Source organism: Astyanax mexicanus, chromosome 7 (genome assembly GCF_023375975.1).
Source record: "Astyanax mexicanus isolate ESR-SI-001 chromosome 7, AstMex3_surface, whole genome shotgun sequence".
NCBI classification, from domain to species: domain Eukaryota; kingdom Metazoa; phylum Chordata; class Actinopteri; order Characiformes; family Acestrorhamphidae; genus Astyanax; species Astyanax mexicanus.
In genome coordinates, this window is record NC_064414.1 from 38,635,227 (window position 1) to 38,662,794 (window position 27,568).

The 27,568-nt window shown below is 35.9% G+C and overlaps 3 protein-coding genes across 5 annotated transcripts; 1 reads left to right on the top strand and 2 right to left on the bottom strand.

Moving 5' to 3' along the window:
- Positions 1 to 1,471: 1,471 nt before the first annotated feature.
- cep68 (centrosomal protein 68) lies at positions 1,472 to 12,021 on the top strand. 2 transcript variants are annotated; one of them, XM_022684654.2, is made up of 7 exons: positions 1,473 to 1,649; positions 3,896 to 4,296; positions 4,950 to 6,383; positions 7,318 to 7,440; positions 7,732 to 7,828; positions 10,737 to 10,865; positions 11,121 to 12,021. In XM_022684654.2, the coding sequence occupies exons 2-7, from the start codon at positions 3,949 to 3,951 to the stop codon at positions 11,132 to 11,134; spliced, it is 2,145 nt and encodes a 714-aa protein (XP_022540375.2). In that variant the 5' UTR covers positions 1,473 to 1,649; positions 3,896 to 3,948; the 3' UTR covers positions 11,135 to 12,021. The 2 variants fall into 2 exon arrangements, with proteins under 2 accessions (XP_022540377.2, XP_022540375.2); XM_022684656.2 differs by lacking the exons at positions 10,737 to 10,865; positions 11,121 to 12,021 and adding an exon at positions 9,480 to 10,729 and having other exon boundaries at positions 1,472 to 1,649.
- Positions 12,022 to 12,842: 821 nt separating this feature from the next.
- rab1ab (RAB1A, member RAS oncogene family b) lies at positions 12,843 to 21,345 on the bottom strand. The gene is made up of 6 exons (XM_007248563.4): positions 21,154 to 21,345; positions 16,184 to 16,256; positions 15,835 to 15,930; positions 15,002 to 15,097; positions 14,761 to 14,892; positions 12,843 to 14,025 (listed from the first exon to the last, which is right to left on the bottom strand). Exons 1-6 carry the CDS (start codon positions 21,165 to 21,167, stop codon positions 13,828 to 13,830), a joined length of 609 nt encoding a protein of 202 aa, XP_007248625.1. The 5' UTR covers positions 21,168 to 21,345; the 3' UTR covers positions 12,843 to 13,827.
- A 1,178-nt stretch (positions 21,346 to 22,523) lies between these two features.
- On the bottom strand, positions 22,524 to 27,491 carry zgc:153169 (N(4)-(beta-N-acetylglucosaminyl)-L-asparaginase). 2 transcript variants are annotated; one of them, XM_049481065.1, is made up of 10 exons: positions 27,270 to 27,491; positions 26,238 to 26,376; positions 25,831 to 25,987; positions 25,684 to 25,729; positions 25,210 to 25,248; positions 24,441 to 24,529; positions 24,254 to 24,269; positions 24,010 to 24,071; positions 23,570 to 23,674; positions 22,524 to 22,671 (listed from the first exon to the last, which is right to left on the bottom strand). In XM_049481065.1, exons 1-10 carry the CDS (start codon positions 27,376 to 27,378, stop codon positions 22,579 to 22,581), a joined length of 855 nt encoding a protein of 284 aa, XP_049337022.1. In that variant the 5' UTR covers positions 27,379 to 27,491; the 3' UTR covers positions 22,524 to 22,578. The 2 variants fall into 2 exon arrangements, with proteins under 2 accessions (XP_049337022.1, XP_049337021.1); XM_049481064.1 differs by having other exon boundaries at positions 24,010 to 24,077.
- Positions 27,492 to 27,568: the final 77 nt, after the last annotated feature.

Sequence of the window (27,568 nt, forward strand, 5' to 3'; positions counted from 1 at the left end):
GAACCTTGTACTGTGAGGAATCTAGTTGTCTAGGCATGTAGTTTAAATTATTTTAAAATTAAAATAATAGGAGCACATCACTAACACATTTAAACACTACTCTACACCTTCTGTAAAAATAATAATAAAACATAGTGTAATATTAAGATAACATGCCCATTAGGGTAGTGATGGAACCAGAAGGGGCTAAACATCTAGGGCCCCATCTGGGTTGTACCCTGCATATGGGCTAGTTGGAACCAATCGGAGCTTTAAGGATTTATGTCAGATAAGAAATCAAATGGTGGAGATATAGTGTTAGAAAATACAATACGTAATTTCAGTGACCGTATATATCTAATCTACAACGTACAGTCATTGTGACATATCAAATACATCACCCATAAAATGTTAAACATTACTTTGCTTTATAAATTGACATTTACAAAGCAAAATATTTAATCTCACCTAATTAATCTTTTCATAATGCTGCATTTCTTCCACCTGTGGTAAAATTGCCTACACCCTCAGTTGATCAGATTATTTGATTCTACCTGTTTAGGATAATAGCTCATGCCAAGAATATGACCTAAGCTAATTTATCTATTTATTAAAAATGTTCATGATTCAGGACTTTTGTAAGTAATTTTTGTAAGTACTTTTTTACTTTAATGTAAACTTTACTTCTTTAGTTGTTTAGTCTTCTATTTTTAGTCTGCATTATTTGCCTTATTTTCAGTTAACTCCCTAAAGCTATCTATAAATGCTTTACAATTTGTGAATGTTGAACATTTTAAATGTTAACTGTTTTATGTGTTTTTACTGGATTGAATGGATAGTTGGTTCTACTGCTCAACTGCTCTTACCTGTGCTTTCTAAATTTTTCTTTTAATTATAATATCTTGTAACTTTCTTTTAACATTGCTTCGTTGTCTTAAATGTATTTATTATATTCCAGTTTTGTACATTTGAATTCTTTTTAAAATTCCACTTTTTGTAATTAGATTTATGTTATACTTAGTTTGCATTAAATTGTATTTTTTTTACTATAGTTTCTTATGACTTTCTTTTTTCCCCTTAATGCAGAGTTTTAAATCTTTCTGTTAAGCACTTTGAATTGCCTTTGTGTAAGAAAGAATCTATACAAATAAATACAAATATATAAAAAAAATGCCTTGCTTTACCTTAAACCATTGCTAATTTTAAATCACCTTAAAACCGTCATATTTTTGTGCATGTGTGTGTTTTCTGAAAAACTGGCTTATTTTGTGGTTATTTTAGGAAGGTGTCGATATTTAACATATTTACCTAAATCAGAAATATTACATTTCAGTAACGTTATTGTGGTTTTGAAATCGTCCACCTCCTTGGCTGGGATTGGTTACTGGATCTTACTAACAAGCTATTCACCCAATGAGAGTGGAGCAACTAGCCAATCCCCGCGCAGCAGGGGCGGGAAATGCCAGAATACGGGTGGGTTCAAAATAACGCCTGTTATTGGCCGTGTGCAGCAGAGGCTTCCGTTGTTCCCGCCCGTCTTTCTTTACAAACCGCTGCGTCTACTGTACGGGTTTCCGAGCTACAGTTTAATGAATAGATTACAGGCGTTAATCCAGTCTAAACTGCGCTGTTTTACCCTCCGTCCCTTCAGCAGCTCACCTGTGGACAAGGTAGGTTATTTACACTGAGATATGAAACACAATGGCTGACCTAAACATCAGGCAGCAGCGCGGGCGGAGAGCAGATGCTTCATAGTGTTGGAGATCCTTGGAGAGTGAAAGTGAAGTTATGTGGGAAGCAGCTGCTCTTTAACAGACTGATTATAGTGGAATTATGGCTAACCTGATGTCCTTTATAAATGAAGTCAGGAATGAATAGGTTAGGGTAGTAGCTATTGGATATTTATGAGGTGTTGTAACTGCATTATTCGTTGTTTTCTGTTATTATAATAGCTTTTTTCTCTTTGTTTCTGGGAGTGCTGGATCTTAGTGCTCATATTTCTCATTCTTTAGGGTCAAATAACATTTTCCTAATGGGTTTGTCTGTGCTGCATGTTTCAGGTCTAAATTATGGATGGTTGGAAACAAAGGGGACAAGAAAACACTTAGTATCAGATCTTAAAACTGGTGCATCTTTGCTTCACAAGTGAACACACTTGTGGATCAGTGTATTTTTGTATTATTATTTCTATAGACAGACTTTATCATTTACACAAGATATCCAACCAGACATCATACCTAGCAGCTGTAAATTTGGTTAAAAACTGCAAATAACAGTAATAAAAATTTAACTTAAAGTTTAAATGTCTATTTCATCAGAGCAGCAATGTATTTTAATTATAATTTGTCATCAAGTGTGCGGCCATTTACCCACAAGTCCCCAGACCCATTTTAAATATTGGTGTCAAATTCACAATTGAATCAGATAAATTGTGAGAAGCTCATTCATGTTCATGCTTTATAACTCATATTGTAACATTTTGTTCTATAAATCAGGTCAGAATCAGTTATAAGGATCGTAAAACATAAAATTAAAGCATTTTAATGGTTACAGAAATTGGAACAGACCTATAGAAACAAAAAGTAAGATTTTAAAAGAAGCTAGTTTTATCTCCAGAAATAACCCAGCATTTCTAACTTCTGTAAATAAGGTGAGATGAATGAACGCAGCTTTATTTTTAGTTGAGTCAGTAAAGTGTGCTACCATGTAAAAGTTATAATATTGTCTTTACAAAGACCTTCTTTTGCAGCTCTGAATCCAGTGAGATTGCATAATCAAGGATTTTGGTTTGCTGTCATTTGTTTGGAACTCTAGGCCCCTAGTTGCCTTGGTGGCTGTCCACACAAGCCTGGGTAACAGAGAGTCCATAGCATGCTGTAGGTCTGTGGTCTGTGTACACTACAGTGACCTCACTTAAAACCAGCCCCCCCCCAACCCCCCCCCTCCCATTGGTCCTTCTTAAGGTCACTGCAGGTCACATGCAGCAGTTCCAGTCACCGGATCTACAATTATAGTTCCTCTCTGCTTACACTGACTGCAGAGCCATCAGAATACAGAATACTGACTAGATATGTATTTATTACTAGTTAATGAAAACTGACAAAAGATCATAAAATACCACAATTGTAACCCTTAAGTTTTTTATGTAACCAATACACTCTTCCCTTGTTCAAATCAAATTTACATGTATATTTTTTATATAATTTTACCAGTTCCCTTTTGTCAACTGATTTCTCATTTGTCATGTCGATTTATGTCAAAAGAAATGTAGGGAAGTTTTAGAGCGGACGCTATTGTCTTTTGTTCTCAGACAGGCTGTGGTTGACCCTCACCACGTGATTAGCTCTCTGGCTGTACCATCCTCTTTCTTTTGCCATGGAAACCAGAAGCAATCAGAAAGCAAAACAGGGATTCGTTCTACTAACCCACAATCATCTCTCTGTCTGCTCAGGTGGTTTCATCATTAAATTAATCATAGATTTGCAAGCCAGACAGTTTTTTTAGGGCCAAATATGGAACAGATTACAGGGGATTTAGATAATTAAATTATTAGATAATTGTTTTTATAATGCTCTTTTATATTTAACATTATTCTGAGACTTTCTGTAGGCCTGTCACCATTACTGCTGCTGTGCTAGTCAGTTCTTGGCACGTTATGAACGCAATAAACAAAGAATATATTATTCTTCAGTGACAGGCAAGCCCGAACATGCACTCTTAATGGGTTTACTGATCCATATCATTACATTTAATACAGCCGAGGTGTCTCTTTGTTTTGACGATTCTCAAGTAACTTTAATCCACATGTGGTTTAATGTCTCTGCTGCATGGTTTTGTATAATGATACTTTAATGAGGAGGGTAGTGATTTTACTGAGGATAATAATGGGAGTGTTTCACACATCTTGTTTTGACAGTTCAGCTCTCACTGAGAACAGATGAAGCACCATCAGGACGCCGGTTTGTTGCTATGGCTCTGGGAGCTGACAGAGCCTTTCTAGAGACCTCCTCCTCTCAGATGGACTACAGGAGTTCTAGTTCTGTGAGCTGGAAGAGCAGGATACCAGGGTTCATTCGGAACGGCCACAGAAGACCTCTCACACAGGAGGCTGGAGGTGGATCAAGGCTGGGCCATGACCTGGATACTAGACAGGACTCAGACAGGGAAAGGAGTGCAAGCAAGAAGAGTGTTACGATGGCACCAACATCTAGATATATGACAAGTAGAAGACTGTATACTGCCAGAAAGCCACTTGTCACAGGAGAGCGGCAGATTTCAATTTTGAAGAATCCTCTCACACAAGAGTGCTCAGAAAGAGTGAGTTACTAAACCATGTGCATTACTTTGTCTAATGTTAAATATCAGGTAGATTCTTGCAGTTTGATATTTGCATTATTGCAAAAAAATAGTACAGGAGGGGCTGGATATATTTTTAGTTGGTGCCTGGTAGTACTTCATCTGGCATTTTCTTAAACTAGTTCCTAAACAGGTGTCAGATAAAGTGCCTGATTTAGTATAGGATGGTCTAGGAATAGAGGTGTAAGAAAATATCAATACACTTGAGTATCGCGATATAGATTATGGTAATGACAGAATGATAGATTATCATTTTGTATTGTTTAAACTCAGATCTTCAGATCCCCCACAAAAAATGGCTTGGCTTACAGAAGCCCTATAACGTTATAAGTATCATATTCATTTGTTCTTGACAATACAAAGCCCTATTCAGAAAGTGCTGTGAGAAAAGCTGGCACCCAGCAATAAAGGATCCACCCCTCTTAATTATGAGAATAAAAAAGCCACATATTTCCCAAATATAATTGTAAATGTTTAAAGTACAAATAAACACTATCAATTGGTACTTTATGCAATAATGCACTAGGAAACAACATAAATGTGATAATTCTTGTTTTATTTACTTAATATTGGCTCTATCTTTCAATCAAACTATATTTCGCTCATTTCCACAGGTTGACATGTGCAGTACGGACAACTATCAGAAAGAAGTGGAAGGAGTGACATCTAAGCTTTCACACACATTTACTTCAGAAAGCACCAGTGTTCCCCGGTTCATCACCTCTTCTCCTTCAGCATCCCGAGAAGACCTTTACGCTTCTTTGAGTTTATCAGATCTTAGACTATCTTCTTTTCTTGAGGAACCTGATTTAAGCTCTGTGCCTTCAGCTAACAGAAATGAAAGACGTAGCCTTTCTAGTCCTCCTGTAGGTGACTTTAGCCTTACAGTGCCCCTAAGCCCCAAGTGGAGTTCCACTCAGCGGACTTCATTCTCTCATTCCTACAGTTCCCAAACTCGTCCCTCCCAAAAGACACACGCTAACATATCTGAGCAGGGTAAAGATTCTCTCCTTAAGACTGGCTCTTCACTGAGTCACAAAGACTACTCATCTGAACCTAAACGGAGGTCCAACTATCAGTCCAATTACTGGGCATGTGCCATCCCGAGTTCTCTCCCACCCTCCTCAGATCGTAGGTCTCCAAATTGGGATCCTGATAAGGAATATCAGACTCTTCTGGACTACACATACCCTCTTAGGCCCAACATGGACATCACCAGGAGTTCCAGTAAGAGTAGGTCCTTGTTGCAGACTGATCCCTTCTTGCAAGACTCTGGCATTGAGCTGGATCGTTTTTGCAGCTCTTCCAGTCTTTCTTGCTTGGACCAGACCTTGGCTGGAATACGGCATACTAGAGGTAGTCCAGCTTCTGGCCAACGGTTAACTGAATCACAGAGTCTGAACCTGAGGGAACTGTCACATTCCAAATCTTCAGAAGGCAGGCTGTCTAGTAGTCTATTTTCCTCACTGGACCAGGTTGGTTTATCAGTGGAGAGTCTAGACTGTGAGGGCAAACAGACCTTTCCTCACAGGAAACCTGGCATCTCTTCTACGTCCAGGTCTGCTCCCACTTTCCTCAGGTCTACACGCCTTTTACCTCATCATGGGTCATTTGGCGAGCTGGATGAGGAGTTCCTCCGGTTGCCTGAACAGCTACATGAACTTCAGGATCTATCTCTTCAAATTAAGGACCTCACAGCCCAGATGAATCAGCCATTCAATACAAGCTGGGAATCTCTGGAGAGGGAGAGTACTTCTGGCATATATTCAGCAGCACAGGTGGAGCAGCCAGCAGCTGAACCGACAGTATCTGCTTTGCAGGAAGAACAAGATATGGTTGGTTGTAGAAGAGACAAGCTCTCTGAGAAGCTGAAAGGACTGGGCGATCGGGTGCAAATGATCAGCAGCGAGGTGAACAGAGGCAGCCTGAGAGAGGTGGGGACCATCATAGATCAGCTGAGTGGTGCAACCTTGTCTGAACTTCAGAGGATGACCGGGAATAACCAGGGTGAGAACGAGACAAAGGAGTCTCTCCTGCAGAACATACAGGTGAGTAAACTGAAAGTAGAGCTGAAAAATGTGCTGTTTGTTAAGCATCATTGGGATTTCAGCCCAACACAACCAATCTCCCAGAAGGCTGTAAGATGCAAATTAGCTTGTAAATGATGCTGAAAGTTTAACAGATCTCCTGTCTTCAGGTCAATCAAACATTTTGTGTTCCAACCAATAATTTGAGGATAAAATGAACACCTGTTACAATAACTATTTTTATTTGTTATATTGTCCTAATAAGTGTTGCTATAAACTAAAATATTGTTGTTATTTTAAGACCATTTAAGTCTGTCACTGATATAATGAATAATATTATAGCATAATATTGCATTTACACTCCTTCAAAAATTATTGTACATTGGAAATAGAATAGAAACATTTAAAATATCCTAAATAAATGAAATAATGAATAAAATCGTCTTTAAACATATTAGCTTTCCTTGCTGAGAGAAATCTACAGGCCAATACTGAAGTCAGCTAAAATGATTGATGGACTGATTAATGTCCACATATTGTACGATAAGTGACAATATGTAACAGCGTAAGTAAAGATAATGTAATTATTGTGACAGGCCTAGTTTTAATACACGCATTAGTAGTACTTGTACATTTCAGTCTCACAAATTGTAATTACCTTCTAGCACCACTATTATGACTAAAACTGTGAAAAAAAAGCAGTGTGTGATTTTGCAGAGAATTTTTTATTAATAATTGCTAAATGAACAGAGGAGGATGGGTCCCCATCCTTGGTTCCTCCTAAGATTTCTTTCTTCAGCTTTCAGGGATTTTTCCCTAGCCACTGTTTTAGGTTTTTATGTTTTTTGTCTACCAGATTTCTGTGAAGTTTCTTTGTCGTAAAAAGTGTTTTACAAATAAATCTGATTTTATTTCTTGATGACATCAGAGCCCTTTCCACACTTTACCATTTCAGGCATTCTGCTCAAACTTAGAGGAACTGATTCAGTGGTTGTATAAGGTGGTGGAGAAGATGGAAGTGCTTTCCCCTCCTGCAGTGGACATTGATAGCGTTAAAGCGTCTCTCACTGACTACAAGGTAAGTGATGTGATATTAAACAGGGGTTCACAAGTATACTTTTAGGCTAATGATGATATAATAGGAGCAGATATTATCCCAATATTTCTGTCCATATTGTGTATATTTAAAATATATTACAAATTGAGTGAAATGAATCAAATTCTGTATAAACAGAATAAGTGTGGAAAGTAAGCCAATACTAATCTGCCAGTTCTAATAGAATTCCAATTTAATAATGCATTACATACTTATTAGTTGCATACATATTATTTAAAAAATGATGTGACTGCATCAATGGATTGTTTCCAGAGTTTTCAGAAGGAGATTCAAGCCCACCAGCCTCTTACTGCATCTGTCCTGCAGACTGGAGAGATGTTACTGTGCTGTATGAACTCTGCCTCTCCCTGTAAGTATGAGTGTTCTATTACTCCAGTAATCACATGCATTAATATTTAATAACCAAACAACAACAACCTCTTAACAATATGACACTGGTTAGATCTGTAATTGCAAATATACTACACCTGGTTTGTGATATTCTGGTAGGGTGGGTAGTGCTAAGATGATGCTTATGTTAATGTTTTTTATTAGACATTTATTACATGTGTTTTATTAAACAACTCTTCAAATGTCTTAAAAGCTCTTACATTTGTTTATCTACAAAACAGAACTTAACTTTTTTTTAAATCTTAAATATCATTTTTCTCTCCTTTTTTTATATGTAAGTTAGCTTTACTTTAGTGGTTTCCTAAAGGCCATTTTGCAATGGACACTATTTTTAGCATAGGGACAGTTCTGTTAATTCTTGCTTATTTGAAATATTGCTTTGTCAGACAATACAGGAGTCCCAAACTTACTGTAAAGTCTGTATACTTGATATTGATGCTGTGTATTGCTGGGGAACAGGACGATACTTTATAACATTGTAATATATTTTTTTATCATATCGACAATATGCTTTAATAAGAATATCAAGGAGAATATCAGTTCTTAAACAACATTGACCCAACTGTACAAATATTGACAAGAGTGTAAAAAAATAGTTTTTTTTAAATTTTATGATTTGCTGCAAACATTTTATATAAATCACTGTGCTAGGCATAAGAAAGCATTTGACTACTGCTACTGCTGGTGCATATTTTTCTGTATCCTATATTGTGATGGGGGCTTCAAGTAGTCCAGCGGATGAAGGCGTTGACACTTAGATACAAAGATTGCTAGTTCCAATCTTCATGCTCCCGGATCATCTCTGGGTGAATAGATGACGCACAACACTTAGTTAACTGAGGTATCAGAGCTGGGGATCTGGTGCTTTCCTCCGGGTATGCTGGCTACCCAAGCGGCATCATGCTCCTAGGGAACATTGCTGGTCAAATTGAAGTGGTTGGGTAATTGGCCCTCCGAATTGGGGAGAAAAGGTATAAAATAAAAAAAAGTATATATTTTAAAAAGATATATCTAATATTTTGTATGATTTGTGCATGATTACATACACCACAGGTTGTGGGTTTAACACTGTTCTGACTGTTCTGTATCGCCTGAAATTACTAAATATATTATGATATAAATTTGGGTCATATTTAATCTTAGTTTTATGTGCGTTTTGTGTTTTCATTATTGTTATTATTTCATTATTTCATTATTGTTTTCATTACCTGTTTTCACAGGTTATCTTTATGTGGTCTTATAAAAACTTAACTAAATTGCGTAAAGATACACAGTGTTCCGTTGTCATAAATATTCAGACAGTTTTAGTGTTTACAGCTGGTGGCATTCTCAGAATGGCTTTCACAGCCATAACACAGAGCATTACCTGTAATGGATATGAGGCAAAACAAGAAAATCTACTTTTTCTGAAAGAGTGTATAAGTGAAGCTGACCCTAAACATTAAAGTAGCGCCCTGTATTGTCACTGATCTGAACTGTGGATCTGGGTTCTGTTGTTTTTAGATAGCCGTTAGCTAAATGGTGTGTATAATCTTAAAGGCAATTATGACTGAAGCCTAGACTTCATAACAGTAATACTGAAATGGTGTGTTTTTCTCTGTGGCGTGTAGCTCATGGATACGTCCTGCTGTTAGAACATTCAGTAGTTCAGTGTAACCCGACACCCCAGTCCTCTCTGACAGAAACTGGAAACTACTACTGAGAGAATTGGGCTGTGCATGCATGCCTTGAAGGCCAGTGTTGTTATTGTTCTATTTCTGACCATTGTGGGTCTATATTAGTAGTACTCTGTGTTATGCTGAAGATACACATCGTAGGGGTATAACAGTGGACATTGATTCAGAGGGAAAAATTCAGTTTACAATATTTTTAGTGTTAAAATGTCCTATTTATGCACTGCATTTCAAAAAAAATTTCCAAAATGGCAACAGGACTTTTAAAGAAAGTCCTCATTTTATGTTATTTTGAAGAATTTCTACTGGTGGTCAATTTGTCAAGAAAAAATATAAAGCACAACTGAAATATACAGATTATGTCAAAAAGTTTTTTTTGTAACTGTGACAAAATGCCATTTAAAAAAAAGAATAGAAAGTAGCTTGTAAACAGAGTGTCTGCAGATCCTTAAAACATCTTTATATGTCTTAACCCCTTCTCCAAAGAGAGTAAAAACATTTCTGGTTTATTTCCGTTCATTACATTTTGCAGACTAAGTGGAATCAATGGCATTATTTGAGGTTCAATATGGTGTAATTTTGTTGTACGTTTACTACTTCCTTTTACTTAGTGGAGACAGTAATACATTAAAATTCAACATAAAACACTTTTAAAAACAATTTTGCACTGGACCTTATTTTCAATTTATTCAGTCCATTTCTGTTTATGCAAAAGTGTTCATTGATATTTTTGTGAGAAATATTGTTTTGTCAGAAAATAGATGAATCACAAATTTATTGCAAAGTCTGTAAACTTAATATTGGTGTTGTGCTTTTTGCCATTTTGTTATTATGAAATTGGTCTTTATTTTGTGGGCTTAAAAGTCTTAAAAGGTCTGAATTCATTTCCCTGCTTCTGCAAATACCCTGCATACAAAGCAGTATGATCATGACTTGTGAACAATACAATTTCCTAGCACACGGCGAGTGAAAAAACCTTGAAAAATGCTGAGGGGAGTATCAATAATATAACTTTAAATATTTAGGTATAAATATTTATTTTAAAAAAATAGTATCTTTTCTATTGATTATTAGTGTATTAAAATCAGTGTGCTCTTAATATTTACTTGATAACAAAACACATGGCCTGTTTACTAATAGTAATAGTCACTTTGTTTTAATGTTTTTTTTTTTACTTCAATCGTTGGGATCCAGTCCTGAAGGAGACGCTGGTGCTGATAGAGAGGCAGTCGCGTGTGTTGGAGACCCACTCAGAACATCTTTTCTCCTCTATCCTCTCAGCCATGGACTGCCTTACTGAACCACACAGTCAGGATAACACAGGTCAGCACCCCTGTTTCACCTCATCGCTTCTCAGTGTTTACTCTGAACAGAGCGGAGTTTCAAACCTTCTGATAAATATCTTGTCATCATTTATGTTTTTATTTAATTAGTAAATAATTTTAATGGCAAATGTTTTTAGTAAATTTACAAAAAAAATTATTTATTGTATTTGCCTGATTCTGTATAATTATTGTAAACACAAAAGAATATCACTGTAAACAAATCATTATTTTCTTTATTTCTATTTCTCAACAGAAAGGACGTCCTGAAGGTTTCCAGGCATCAGAATGGCTGTGACCTCTGTGAGAATTATATCTCCATAACTTTACAAAAACTTTGTTAAACTGAAAAACAAGTCAAATTTCAATCTCAAATTTAAGGGCAGCTGATGTGGTTTTTAAACTGAGAAAAAAAAACATTTTTATAGTGACAATGCCCAAATTAAGACCATGACTGAAATATTCAACTTGATCCAGCTATTGTTTGTCACCGCAAGTTAATACCCTAAGTAATATTAACGTTACTAAAAGTAAAACTTGTCACACGTCTAGCTTGCATTGTTTTAATACAAAACTCTGCAAACTAAAACTAATTTAACCACCTCTGGCCATTACAATTGTAATGGTGATGTTTATGCTTTACACTTTTATACATGTACTGTACGTCCTACACCCTGAACAGTATGTTTTTTTTTTTGTTTTACTGTTCGCACAATTGTAACCTTGTTAGAGCACAAACCTGAAAACATGTTTAAGTGTTCTAAATGTGTTCATGTCAGTACATATCACTGTTTCTGAAAGTCACGATGGAATTATTTTGCAACACTTCCTGTTATGGTGGGTTGAAGTGCTTGCTTTTCAGTGTTGATACAGTTCATGATCTCAGGTTTATTACTTCATTAATTTTTAATAACAGACAGCACACAGGAGCTCATTAGAATTCCTGCAGCTTCAGTTTCTACCTGAGGAGAAAGGCCTGGAGAAGCACACTGCTGCTCACGCTACACACTTCTTCTTTACATGTCATTTCAAGGTAACACATTCTGAGTACTGAATAATGTAATATGTGGTGTTATGCCTAAAGGACTGAACATGCAATACATGTTTTTAATAACCGTTTGATATTTTGGATAGTAAATTCACTTTCTTGCTCAAAATACAGTTTTATAAGAGTGACTTTTTTATTTAAGCAACTTTATTTTTCATTACTGTATACTTTTACAAAGAAAAAAAGTCAGGTGAACTGTCTTAAGTAAGCGTCTGAAGTTAGAATTTGCTTGTTTAAAATTGTGGTGTATTAGTAATTACTGCAGAAATCCACATAATTCTATATCGGTCATTTTTCATTTTGTTGTAACTAGGCCTGCCATGATAATTACATTATTGACTTATCATACAATATATGAGAATGGCCTTAATAAGTTTTGCTTACACCAGTATTGTTCATTATTATCTTTTAAGCAAAAGGAGCCATAAATGTGAACTTCAGTAAGTTGACTTTGCTTAAAAATACCATTCTCATTTTACTAATGTTTTATTTTTTTTAAACACATTAACTTTACAATTTCAATATCTGAAAGGTCTCAATATTCATTCTAAAACTGACTGCATTCTAGAAGAATGTAAATGCATTATTATACTATTTTACTATTATTTTACCTGTGCCACACATGGGTCTTAACATGAGAATAATATTGTTTATTGTAATTATTTATTATACAATATATCATCCAGACAAAATTAGTTATTGTGACAGGCCTGCCAATAACTGTATGTTGTTGCGTTTTTAATAAGGTGTATCTACTGAAGAGCATCACAACGTACTTTGTTCATGTTACTAAGAGGAAACAAAGCACATGTTTAAAAAACAGTTATGCAACATGTGGTGTAAGGGTCAGGACCTAGTGAGTTAGATAAATTACACTAGGCATGAGGCAACACCATAAACTACATGTGATAGCATTAACAAGTTCATTCATTCAAAGCAGAATTCAGTTGCCTTTATTATGAAAAAGAGAACATAGTGTTTTATATGCAGTTGTTCCACTTGCAAGATATTCCACAGGTAATGGCTAATTTGAAATTGATTTTTAGATTACTGGAACAATACGTTTCCATATGAATGTTGAATAAATAATCAAAAACACATACATGGTCTCTACAAGTTCTACCAAGAATTGCAGACGTATCTGATATTGTACAGTCTGGTGGTACAATATTTATTTTACTCGTTTGTTAAATGTTACATGTAGCGCAACAAAATTACAATAGTCTGCAGCCACAAATTAAATGCAAAAGATTCAAAAGTAAAACTACTTCAATAATGTATTCAATTCTACAGAACTGGCAATTCAGATCTTACATATATATACATAATGTATATGTACATATATCTCACTAGACTTTTTGACATTGGACAGCCACGCTTGTGCAGTTGGTTGAAACGCAGATTGGCAAAACACCTGTAAAGGGGACAAAAACCTACACATGCCAATATAAACAGTAAAATAATCACAGAAAGAAGAAATAAAAAGGACAGAAAAAAGAAGAGTCATTGAGTTTTGACCACAGTAGACCTGCAGTAGGAATGCAGTGAGATAAATACACATATATTTCTTAGAAACCTGCACACAGACACACAGTTGTGTGAAAATGAAATCTCTCGTTTTGGGGGTGGGGAGGGGGGTGGTTCAAAGCAGCCCCAGACCATTACCAAAAATCTGACCTTTTAGCATTTTACTTTAACTTGTGAAGGAGGAGGGGCCGGAACGGTGGCAGATTCTTCTATGTTTTCTGGTAGTGCGGCTACATACAGTACAATTTAGGCAACTTAAGTCGTTTCCTGTCTCTCAATCTCACTCTTGTCTCTCTGAAAGTGGTCTACCTGTCTTTCTCTGGTTTTATTGGGGCTTGTTCCTTGTGATTCTGGGGGCCAGGGCTTTGGAAAGAAGCGAGAGGTGGCCTCAGCAGCAGCCTCCGGAGGCAGGCTTCACTGGAGTGCTCTGGATCTTCACGTTGGACTTCTCCGTGCCTCCAGCTGTTGCTCCAGGACCCATTCTCTTCTTGATCTCAGCAGCCATAGTCATGAAGGCTTGTTCCACATTGGTGGCATTCTTAGCGCTAGTTTCCAAGAAAGGGATGCCAAGGGAGTCAGCAAATTCCTGCAGAAAACAATGACTCTTTTAGCACTTTCACAGTTACAACATACAATAGAGAATCTGTAAAACGTACTACGATCGAACATTATTACAGTCATCAGAATATTATGACCACCTCATTGTTCCTACACCCACTGTGCATTTTAGCAGCTCCACTGATCACACAGGAGCACTATGTAGTTTTATAATGTCAAACTGTAGTCCATCAGTTTTTCTCCATATTCTGGGCACTAATATGAGTGGATCAGACAGCAGTGCTGCTGCAGTTTTTAAACACTGTCCTCTCTATTAAACACTCATACCTAGCTAGTCCACCTTGTAGATGCAAAGTTAAAGACAGAAGGTCTAAATCTATTGCTGCAACAGTTTTGTTGCTCATTCTCTAGTCCTTCATCACTGGTCATAGGAAACTTCTGGCTAGATATTTTTGATTTGGTGGGTTCTTCTAATGCCAGACGTGATCCTGAGTTGTTTAAAAACTCACTAAAAACTACCATCATGTCAGATGAGAATGACCCAAAACAAATAATACCTGCTTTACGGTTGCCCTGTGAAATCCTGACTTTTTTAAAGAACAAGGGAAAAAAAAGTCTGACTACAAAGAACTACAACATGCTGATAAAATGAGTGTAGAAAAACGGAGGAGGGCACAATATTTTAAAATATGCATAATTACAGTTTCCAACACAGGCAACTGTCAAACAAAGAAAGAGAAAATGGCAGGAAAATAATTGTTACCTTTGCCGTTGTGTAGTCCACCACTTTTTTTGTTGTTAAGTCACACTTGTTTCCCACCAATAACTTGTTAACATTTTCACTGGCATAGCGGTCGATTTCCTGTAGCCACTGTTTAACATTATTGAAGGACTCCTGGGGGAATAAAACGATATGAAGAGAGCAGAACACAAAGAGCACACCTGGTACTTGCATCATAAACATGGCAAGACTTCACAAATCTGCTAAATACAAGCAGACTCACCTGGTCTGTAACATCGTAGACTACGATAATGCCGTGTGCTCCTCTGTAGTAGCTCGACGTGATTGTGCGGAATCTCTCTTGTCCTGCTGTGTCCCACTATAGAGAACAAACAGAACAGTCAACCAAATTCACTCTTGTCATAAGGCAAACTGACAGGGACAGCTGGAGCCCTCTTAGAGGGGACAAAACAGTCAATTTTAATCTTCAAAACCAGCTTGGAAAACCAGCAAAATATTTAACACCTGAGCTTCAATTCTTTAGCTTGAAGCAAGAACATAATGTGGTAGAGTGTTGTTTTCACCTTATTGTGCATTGTGTTGAGGTTAATTTTCAAAAAGTGAGGAGTGTAAAAATACTTTTTTTGTCACAGCATGCTGTTACTGTGCTACGAAAATAGCTACTAAAAATAAACCTGAAGGAAACTGAAGTCATTAAGTGGGTATATACTTAGTACAATAAGAAAACAAAATAAAATATAGTGTAGTGTAAGGATCATATCTATTAGCAAATTTACATATTTATACACATACAGGCATTTACACAATGTTGGGTCAACATTGCTTGAAATATAAAATGCCTTTTTTTATTACTTGCTTTATTATTTGTTATGCATGTGCAGTTTACCCAGAGCACCATCTACACTGAATTTTTTATTTATAGAACATGAATTATTTGAATCCGTTAAAAATCTAATCAAAAGAACTTACAAATGATCAACATTTTACACAGGTACCAAGATGAAAATCATCAAGAAAAATTATCCCAAATGTTAACAGTGTTTTAACATAGATGTACTTCTAATCACAAGAAAAATAGAACTGAAGGAGACTTACGATTTGAAGTTTGATGGTTTTCCCATCTAACTCTATAGTTCTTATTTTGAAGTCCACACCAATAGTGCTAATGTAGCTTTCTGTGTATGTGTCATCCTGAAAAAGAAGAAAAAAAAACATTATAAATGGGTCAAGGGCAAATTTCAGGGAATCAGCCTTCTAGAGCTCACATCTGGTTCAACCTATAAATAAATCTGGAAGTAAATATGAAGCAGTCCTCCAGACAAACCCAAGATGTAAAAAGATTATGGGAACAAGTTTTAAAGTATAGAGGAGCTGTTTTTAAGCATTCTCACACCTCATTTGAAATAAATCTCACCTGCAGTCCCTAAATATAAACAACACTTACTGCAAATCGGAGGAGAAGGCAAGACTTTCCAACACCAGAGTCACCGATCAAGAGCAGCTTGAATAAATAGTCACTGAAGAGAAAAAAAAAGAAACAAAAATCAAACAATAACCTTGAGATCTGTATGCTACACTGAACCTTCAATGATACAACATGATCCTTAAGGTACAACTGTATTTCTTAAGAGATAAGGAAATTATTGTACAAATATGTACCCTGACTAATGGTACTGAAGACATGAACCTCTAAAGGAACAACTCAAGTGATAGTTTTCTATTGTTTTTGTCTGAGAGTGTACACTCAGCTCACATAACCTAATTTTTAAGGAAGGTGTTGTGCAAACGCACAGGTTACAAATTGCTTCTAGTAGATCATTATTTGTTCTCTGGTAAGTCGTGAAAAAAGCTATTAATAGAGGCTATTCACAGTTTAAATGTCTACAAGAAGGGGTTAGGCTTTATAAAGACGGGTGGTATCAAGCTGACTTGTTAATATAACCTCATTAGAGTAAGGGGGCACATTTCAGATCCAATAACAGAAGAAGGTCATTATGGTCAGGTTGTCCACAGCGAGAGAGAGCCTGAACAGCCACAACAGAAACAGCAGGTATGCTTTCTGTGATTAAACACTGCGTGTATTTTGTGTAATTACAAAAAGGTTGGAACATTTTCTTTTCAGACTTTTAGTGCGTATGAAAACAAGTGTAAAAAAAAACAAACAAAAAAAAAAACACAAAATACTAAATATATGCAATTTTATTTGGGTAACAGAATATATGCTGGACATATTTTAAACATATTATATTACTATAACTGCATTATAAAAAGTAGGCCAAGTAGGCCTGTCATGATAATTTGGTTACCAACTTATGGTATGATAAATCAACATGATGTCGCAAATTTTTGCAGCCCTCAATATTGCTGTTTTGTTATTTGCGTGTATTTAAACAGACGCTTTTAAACAGATGTGCTGTTCTGGCATTGTCGAATCAGAACCCTTGCAATGCATCCAATTTGTTCCATAAGAGATAAAACTGTAAAGACATACATAAAATATCCTATTTATTGCATAGATTAATAGTCAAAATCAGTCACACAGGATTAGCATATTTTATTGTCATTCAAAAAAAAATTATTGCAACTTTGGAAAAAAGAGAAATATTTAGTTTTCAACGGAAGTTAGTAAAATATTTTAGTCATTTTGGAATATTTCAATTGGGCCACTCACCATGATATTTTAAGATAGGGTAAAGAACAACTGCCCGTTTCACACTGTCATTAATACATGGCTTTTGTTTGACAGTGGCAATATTAAATATTTTTAGATTTTCTCAGCATTACCATTTTTCTTGACGGAATTTAGTTTAGATCCAAAACTATTCGACAGAAGTGACAGAAAGCCTATTTATTTTTAATTGTGCATCAACCACTGCCCATATTATTTATCAATGGACTAAAATCAGGGCACTATAGTTTCCTACATGTGAAATAGGTCAACTTTGAGAATAAATATAGGACAGAGCATGTCTGGCATTACTTAATCATGAATGAGACAGTCACTGGTTCAGCCTACATAGAGGAGAGACTACAATGGCTGTTCATAAGGCATGTCCACATTCTGTGCTCGTGGAGCTTGAAGTTAGGGAAATTTGAGTAAGTAGATTAAGCATTCCTCCAAGGGAAATTTTGGCTTGATGTGCTCTAGCCTCTGAACCTTCCTAGTGTGGCTATTTTAAGGCTAAAGATTATACTTGATTTGATTTGATGAAGCAAAAAACAACTTTGTAAGCCAAAGAGAAAATAAACAAGTAAATAAGATTTCTTCTCTTTCATGTTAAAATTTAGTGCTGTATTTACGTTTGTGATGTGGAAGGCCTGGCCTGCTCCCAACCATTGTGGTTTTCCACAGACTGAGGGGAATTTGCGTGTCTACCTCTGTATTATGAAAAGCAGAAGCAGGCCGTTCTGTATCTGACCAGGATTTTGAGACGTCGGAACAAAAGCACTCCTGCTTTCACAAATTAACACGAGATCACAAGCATAACTGTTTCTATGCAATTAATTAACAGCAAAGTATTTTTTACTAATATAAATTTAATTAAATTGAACCAACCTAGTGCTTCCCTAATGCTTTAAGTTCATTTTATCTACTTGCATCATGTGAATTTCTATTTAACCATGAGCTTTCACATTGAATTATAACAAACTAACACGTTTTAGCAAAATATTTGTATCAGAGGAATTAGTGGCTTTCAGTTTCCTGTAAATTCTATTTCATTTCTGCAATATTGCTGATACAATGGTTTTGAGTATGTTCTCACTCAGAACAAAACGTATTGTTTAATCTAAGTAGTAGCCTCACAGGAGTCCAAGTCAATATACCAAGACCATTTATGTCAGTCCAATTATCATTTTCCTATGATGCAAAGACTAACTGTACTTTTCATATTATGGAAAGAGGTAAACAACGGTAACAATGACTATATGTTTGTTCTACAGCAGATTCAAAAAGTTTCTTTAAACAAATAAGTACAATTCTATAATTTAGAGCAACCCAGACACAGTTTACTTTCATGACTAAAAAAAAGATGCAACCCATTCTAACTTTCAGCAAGAGATGCTATTGTGCATATTAATACACAAAAACATTACCATAAAGATAAACTGAATTACCATTGAGATAACTTCGAAGCATGGAAATAAATTACTGAATCACATTTTAGCATTCATAGCCGACAAATGAAAGCATATTAATTACTAGTAAAACACTGTTTAACGAAAACTCCAGGAGTGTTATACTATCAGTGACTGAACCTTTTAGATCTTTAAGCTTTGGACAAACAGGCTTATATGGTGGGGCAGCAGTAAAAACCTTTGGGTCCTTTGGGTGTGGGATGTTTGCTGTTCTAAGAAGAAAAAGTAAAAAGAAAAGTTGCCTCTGGCAGTGGTCTTGGTCTGGTTCATTGGTTCAGCTGAGCAACTCTGTGCTTTCTTTCCATCTCTTACCATAATTAATTTAAGTCATACTCTCCCTGTTAGGCTGATGACAGCTGACAATAACCACTGCTGTGTGGGGAAGTTCTGGTCAAATAAGCAGACTAAAATCTGCCTGTGAGCAGGCGAACTTATTCTCAGCTTTCCCACATTTAACAACATAAAAACATGGTTAAGTTCATTGTAAATATTGCATACACACACTATATTTTAGTAAACATTTTTGGCAACCCTGCTGTCTTACTTTATATTAAATTGTTGCTGCAACTAATGTTCATCTTTTGGCACAACAGAAACATTTTTAAAATCACCATTAGCACTAATCATTTTGGTACAGTATTATGTGCAGCCTAACTAAATATTATTCAAATAAGCAGGGGCAACTTTAACTTTTATTTTTCTTATATTATTATCCATATTTTTAGGTAACAATAACTTGTTTAAGCACTTAACATGTTTAATACTTTGTGTAATCTTAATTTCTATTTAAGATAACTGAGCAAAGTCTGATAGCCACATTTGCTTTGTCAAAAGAACATGTAGAAAGCAATGCAGCAAATGTTAAAAAAAGAAAAAAATCACAATAAAAATCTTTTCAGCTGTATGTCATCACTGAAAGCATTTACTCGACGTGTAAAGTGTAGTCAACGCGCTAAAGGCAACGGTTTTTCCAGTTGCTCAGCATTTACTGGGTGTTGTAAGAGCCATGTCATATGGCATGTGACCTACACATGACTATCGTACAGCTGAGAAAAGGAAGGGTGGCTTCCATTCCTACGGATGCACTTGTCATCTGATAACACGGATGGAGTAAATGATTAATACAAATCATTAAATAAACTGATAAAATTATAATAAGGACAACTGAGAAGTTAGCTAGTTCGCTACTGTTCTCCTACGTTTTACTACATTTATTTCACCCACTTCCTTACTAAGCTAGTTAATTAGCTCAACAATTTACTCACATGTTAACCTATCTTAGTTTACTCACACACCCAATCTAAAATAGCCAAGTTAGGTTACTATCCTAACTGATCAGGCAGCTAGTTAGCTAACTATCTAAATACATCTCGAAACTTAGAAGTTTGAAAAATATTAACTTACCATACCTAGTTAGCAGGGCTTATCTATATTAGATATGTTTCTTGGAAGTGTTTATCGCCCTGAAATAACACTACCGTTAGTCAAATGTCCTAATCCCAGTGTTTATCTTAAACATGATATCATAACTACATGGTTAAAAAAGCCATGTTTACTTAACTGAAGCCTTTAGTTACTCGCTAACTAGTGACCCTAGCCCTAGCTATGCAATATAAACCGACAAACTGGCATTTTTTAGCTAGAGCTAAACATTTAGCGCGACTGTTATTTTGTTAAAGACGCGCAAACGTTTAATGTAACCTACTTAAGATAGTTAAGTTAAATTGGCTAGTTAGCTAACTACCTGGGTTTGTAGTTAACTCGCGTTACGGTTGGTCACAGCATAGCTAGCAATATTAGCTAGGTTAGCTAGATAGCTAATAGAGGTGGGTAACCCAGGTCCAGAAAATAAAAATCCAACCCAGGGTTTTGTAGCTGCAGCAGAGCCGCCCAGGCACTTGGTACAAAACCCTGGGTTGGATCTTTACTTTCTGGACCTGGGTTACCCACCTCTATTAGCGAACATCCGCAGCTAGCTTAGCAAATCAACAGTTAATGAGTGTTACTACTGCTGGGAGTCCAGACACCGCAAATTAGCAACACAGTTAACGTTAGTTAGCTAAACCAACCTAGCTCTTAATATGTTGGTAAGCTAGATTACTGATTACTGTAAAATGCAAATACTAAAACAATGGCTAACCAAGACTGCTAACAAGCTAACTGCTAACTAACTACACGTCGCACTCTAAAGCTAAAATGGTTTAGCTGTCAAAAACTGGTCACAGTACGGCTAGCCGGCTAACGGCTAACAAGCTACCGACCCATTAAACCACTTACTATTCAGGATTCATCGTGGATTTGACACCGTGGCAGTAATGCTCCTTCTTAAATAGCGCTTCTGTCCGCGTAGATGAAGCGTAAAAACAACAAACTCTCTCCTCCGCCGGTATCAAAGTATCTATAGTTGGCTAACTGCTCCCCCGAACTCACAGGCTACTCGCTTCAAACCCAAAATGGCTGAATCTTCATCCAGGAAACAGCGGCTCCTCAGCGGGCTGCGTCAGCAACCGCCGCGCGGATCCCGCGGAATTTGTAGTTTTATACGACCTCTGTCTGAATGGGCCCTAACGCAGTGCCGCGCAGCAGAAAACTACATTTCCCTAAAGCGCCAGGCGTTGATAATGAGTTCACAGTAGTTTAGGACGCCTCACTCGCCACTGCTGCAATCCTGCCCTCTATCATGAGGGGTAAAAATTACGTCATTAGTGAAACGTGGCACAGGCTGGCGTGAATATGAATCACGGATCAATAATGTGTGTGTGTAAGTGTGTGAGGGAGAGAGAGGGGCATTCCTAAATCAGGTTGACAAATCTCTAACTATTCTGTTCTAATTCCATTGTTGTATGATCTGTGATCTGTGTGACAGCCTCTCAAGTAATGACAGCCCAGCAGTCACTTTACTGTAGAGGTGTGCTGTATCGTATTGTACACAATAATATTGCCAACATTTTTGAATATCGTGTACGATATAATACCCTGAAATATCGTTCCATATCACCCAGCACTAATTATCACATCAGGGTACTATTTTTTCAGTTTTTAGAAAAGAAAACGAAAATTCACACGGTTCTCATTTCCCATTATATATCTACTAGAGACAGATTATATCTGTCTAGTATCATTCATTTTTACCTTAATTCTAAATATATAGAGATATATGGAGTGGATTTTTAGTATCATGACATTCTGGATCATTGACTTCTGATACAAATCTGATCAAATTATTATATTTTTAAAATATTTTAGTTAGGGGCGTGCCATATCATATCGTATGCAATAACAAAACTAAATTTTCATTTTGTTGCAGTAGTGTATTCATGAAATATTTTTTTAATTCAGTGTTTTGTCATATCAGCAAGAATATTATCAAGAATACCAAAAAATATTGTGATATTATTTTAGGGCCATATCGCCCATGCCAACTTTACTGTATATATAATACTTGTGCAGAAAAAAATATATAATACTGGCTGAACACAACATAGTACTAGCAATGCTAGAACTGTATGATCAATAAGCATATTGTCGTAACATTATTGCTGATTTTTTGATATTGTGGAGCAAAGTTTTAGAGATACAAATAATGTTTTTTTAAAGTGAAAATTAATAAAAAATCTGAAAAAACAGTGTCTTTTCCCTCTTAAAAATGTATTTCTGAGAAGGGTTATTTTTATTGAGAAAATACATTCTTGCAGAATACACTTAATAAGAAATGACTCGCTTCTCTACTGAATCCATTCCTTGGTTCCAGAAGGTGTATGGGAATTCCACTGATGAAGCTGCACCCACCTCTCCCTGAAAGAATAGAACAAATGATCTAAAACAAGAAAGAAGGATTCCTAAAAGAAATCTGCCAAGCAAGTTGTGCTAAAAGTAATGTATGAATACAATGTAATAAAATGTATGAAAGTCAATTGGAAACACTGACAAACTGTCTGTATGCCCTTTGATGGACTAAGTAACAATTCAATAGGAATGTCACTGTGTGTAATATTGTCTTTCTGCAGAAACAATTTTGAAACACTTTCTTTCATATATCCACGATACATACTCCCCCTTTTGACTAGCATTAGCATCTTGCAATGCAAGGAAATGGAGCATCTATTCAGAACTAGAAAAATATAAATATTTTTAAATTATAAAGCATGTGCAATGTTAGCTGTAGCACTTCCAGTGAGGTATGTTAGAATAGCAAAGCTTCATCATTTTTACCAGAGAGAGTAATACTATTTTGTGTACAAACCTACTAACAAGAATAGTATATAGTCTATACCTTATAGCATTTGTGTGCAGTATGCAATTGGGACACAGGCACTGAGATACTAGGGGTTATGTTATACAGAGGAATATGCAGAAGAAAAAAAATGTAGTATGGCAGTTCCTTAAAATTGTGGGTGGGGAACTGAAAGTCAGATCTGAGCACAGTTTTTTTCCTTACTGGAAACACATAATAAATCTGGCATTAACTGAGCTAATAAAATCTATATTTAGTGGTCAGTGAGACATTGTTTAGTAAATTCAGCCCCTGTCCACCCCCACAGTAAATCTGAAATCTGAAATGAAGCATATGTGAGCAATATTTTTGGCCTGTGGGTGTATAGTGCTGTAAATACCAAAATACAGGAAATAGAGATGTTTAACAAAATGCAGCCATTATGTCCTAAAAACACTGGAGCTACATACAATACTATACCTTCATGTTCAGGGCGATAAGGCCGATCTGAAAGCATTTCTCTTTTCCTATTCTCTTTCTTATATCAGTGAGGACAGAAGTACAGGCTTCTTGTGGAGATGAGCCCTTGAAAGGAAGAATGAAAAACGGAAACTGTACAGAAACCTCAGCTATTGTGTGCATTTTACACCCTGCTCATTGTTAAGTCAAAACGCCAAAACCATTCATTTACTACTGACCTCAAAGTCTCTACAATACAAAGGTACATTTCTGTTTATGTATATGACAAGTTAAAAAAAAAATCACAGAGAAGACTAAGTACTAAGAGAACAGATCTAAAATCCAAGTAGTTGTCATACTGTAAAAAAATATTGATATCCTAAATAAAATCTTGAAATATCATGATTATATTAAGGCCAAATTGCCCACTTTTACTTAATAATAAATACAGATAAACATACCTGTCTCATTAGCTGTACGACGTGAAAGCTAGGACAGTAGCACATGATTTTGTCCCCATCACCTGTAGCTAACAGAAATAACACCCACAAAATATCAACAGGTCACTAACATCACTTATAACATGTTATAAAGTTCATATGCCTGTATACAGCTTCACCAAAGACTTTAGGCTTTACATAAATCTTTTCAGTGACTAACAGCAAAGTTATTCTTCCTTTAAGGAAACAAACAGAAAATACCAACCTGCTGCAGCACCAACCTAAAACACAGGAAGCAGAATTATATACACATTTCCTCAAGTCTAAAATAGTTATGAAATTTTATGTAAACTTTACAGGAAACTGAATGGAAATTATGTCCTGAAACAGACTGAACTGTCCTGAATGCAGGTTTGTGCACCAGCATAGCAGGGTTATGATAAAGAGCTTACGGTATGGTCAGCATAAAGGCCACTGCCAGGAAGTGGAGAGTCCCCCACTCTCCCTGGAGCTTTGAAGGGTGCTCCTGATGTGGAAACCCCTGTAGTGTAAGCAATAACAAATCAAAAGTGTTATAGGCTTATTAATGTGTTAATATAATGTAGTTTTCTTTGCATGTAAAGATACTGTTTACAATTTGTGTACATTTTTAATTAGAAAATACATTAAATAAAGGATTAAACAAAGAAGTATTTTAAGATCAATCCTAATTTATTTTAACAGTCTTTAGTGAACCCTTCCTTTACTGACATCAAATATGTTAAGTAAGTCATTTACATTAAACCTTAAAATTTATAATTTTACAATTCTTACAAATCATTATTTTGTATGACCTACTTCATATTATAAGCTCTCTAAACAAACAGAGTAATGCAGCCTATTTAAAGCAGCACTGAAAATGGGCATTTCTTGCTCCTGGGCTCCCAGTGTAACTGGAGCTTTGAGCCAACACTAGAGGACACATTTTTCTGGACACGCTGAGAGATACAGAACCATGACAGAAATTTTACACAAATGTGATTTGGGTTACAGATTGTTTAGATATCCCATTGGCAGTGTGCTAAGCCATGTGCTAAGTAGCAATGATGGAGACAAATTTCTACTTATTTCATGTCAGTGGAGCATTGTAAGATTTTAAAGCTATTTATTAGTAAAATGCTACATAATGTTGCTTTACACTGCAGAAACAAACACATCAAAATGAAAGAAAGTCTTCCTCACCAACAGTAATGTTTCCTGAAAGATCCAGAGCAATGAGGCCTTGCCATTAAAAAAAACACAAGATAAATGCCTTTATCTTACATGACTCTTATAGATTTAATATATCATCATAACTCTTTTCTACTTTCAGTTTTGTGTATCAAAATGAATGTAAAACCTATTGTAATCCAGTTTGCAGTTTAGGCGTACTCAGGAAATAATCTATCAAAAGTTGTTTGAACTTCTGACAGGAATGAGTGTAGTTATAAAGTAACCAGGCCTTGGACAGATATCTAACTATTTAGACCCAAAAGGATTGGGTAGTAAGTATTACAGTTATTTTAAAAATGATGATATTTGCAGTGTTATGTCAGTGATGTACATTCTATTGGCCTGAGTACTGTAAAAAGACTGAAACTGCTTTCTTTGTGTACCTCACAATTCTACATTTATTCAAAAGAGAGAGATAAGACACTAGCTCAAGTTAATGCTTACCTATAGTATCGTGACCACTAGCATGCTGACCATTTTCAAGGAATTCCTTTTAATGGAATTTAACAAAAAGTTACTGTAAGTTACACTGTTTGTGTGGTGATACCGAAATAAAATGATGTGTAAAAAACTGACACTCAGTGTGAGTACCTGATATGCAGTGAGTGTATGGCTAGAGAGCATACTGTCGTTGGTTTCAATGGTAAAGCCCTGTTCCTGTGCAAACGCTTCAGCTCCTTCACCAACTAGCAAACTGTGAGGACTTCTGTCCATTACTCTTCGTGCCACCCGGCATGGCTGCCCTACTCTGATAACATAAAACATTTAAAATTAAGATTTAGGTTTACTATAATACAACTAAAAAAAAGTATAACAAATAAAACAATTAGCACATCATATAGTGCATTCCATAGTGCATTACAATCACATAACTATTACCCTTTGAATAATCTATACCAGTTAATGCCATTAATGTACCACTAAATACTGCAATATGATATTTTATTACATAAAGCCATTTCACAGTTTAAAATAACATTATCAACATCACCCTTTACCCTCGCAATGCAGCTACTGCCCCAAATCTCCCTGGCACACCTTCCATTATTGCTGCATCACACTCCACTATCCCCCGGCTGTTGGGGAAGCCTCCTCTTCCGACTATGTGACGACCCGTCTCCACATCATTCTCAACATCTGCAAAAAAGTATTGTACACTCCCGGTAAATAGAGTTTCAACAAAGCTTTACTGTTTACTGCTATTCTATTTCTTAACCTCTCACTATATTTCATAAAACAAGTAAAAGAAAAATAAAGAATAAGGCTCCAAAAGGCCAATATAAAAACTTTAAATATAAAGACTTTATAGTCTTTTTTCAGATTGGCTGACCTTAATTTCTTAAAGTTATTTTTTTACTTAGTTGAGTAGTTCTTGCCATATTATGGATTAGAATACTCAAATAGGGCTGTTCTTTACTGTATACCAACTCTACCTTTACATCTTTACAACTGGTGCTCTCAAAAACATTAAGATGGCAAGAATTCCAAGTAATCAACTCAACTGAGAAGGCACAGCTGTTACCTGAAAGCCATTTCAGGTGACTCTACCAAATAAAGCTGACTGAGAAAATGCCAACATGTGCAAAGCTGCCAAATAAGCAAGATGTGCTACTTTGAAGAATCTAAAATATAAAACATATTCTGGTTGGTTTAACACTTTTTTGTGAACTTGTTTTATTTGCATTATTTGAGAACTGAAAGCTCTGCATCTTTTTTGTTATTTCATCCATTTCTAATTTTCTGCAAATAATGCTCTAAATGACAATATTTTTATTTGGAATTTAGAAGAAATGTTGTCCGTAGTTTATAGAATAAAACAATAATGGTTATTTTACTGAAACATATACCTATAAATAGCAAAATAAGAGAGATGATTCAGAAACTGAAGTGGTCTCTTATTTTTTTTTTTCCAGAGCTGTATAACATATCTATAACACAACTGTTTATTCATTGCTTAGAGGAGAAAGTGTTTTAAAACTCATTTTCTAGTGAAAGCACAGTTTTAATGTAGAGGGTTTAATGGTGGTTACCTGCAGCTGCTCTCTCTACTACATCAGTGGCGTTCTGTCCGTCTAGAATCATAGAGCGCATTTTCTCTACAGCGGGCTGAGAGAAGGACCAGGTCCCCATTGCTGCCATCCTGCGGGTCACTGTCAACCCCTGATCAGACTTCACCTCCACAGCAGATGAACGAGCCGTCAGTGAGGAGTTTTAAAATACCTGGTTGATATTTTGAAGTATTACCAGAGAACTTCAATAGAGGAGAATACCCACTTAATCCACAATAACAATCATACATGAGTTTGTTAGACCACATGAGGGCGCTCAC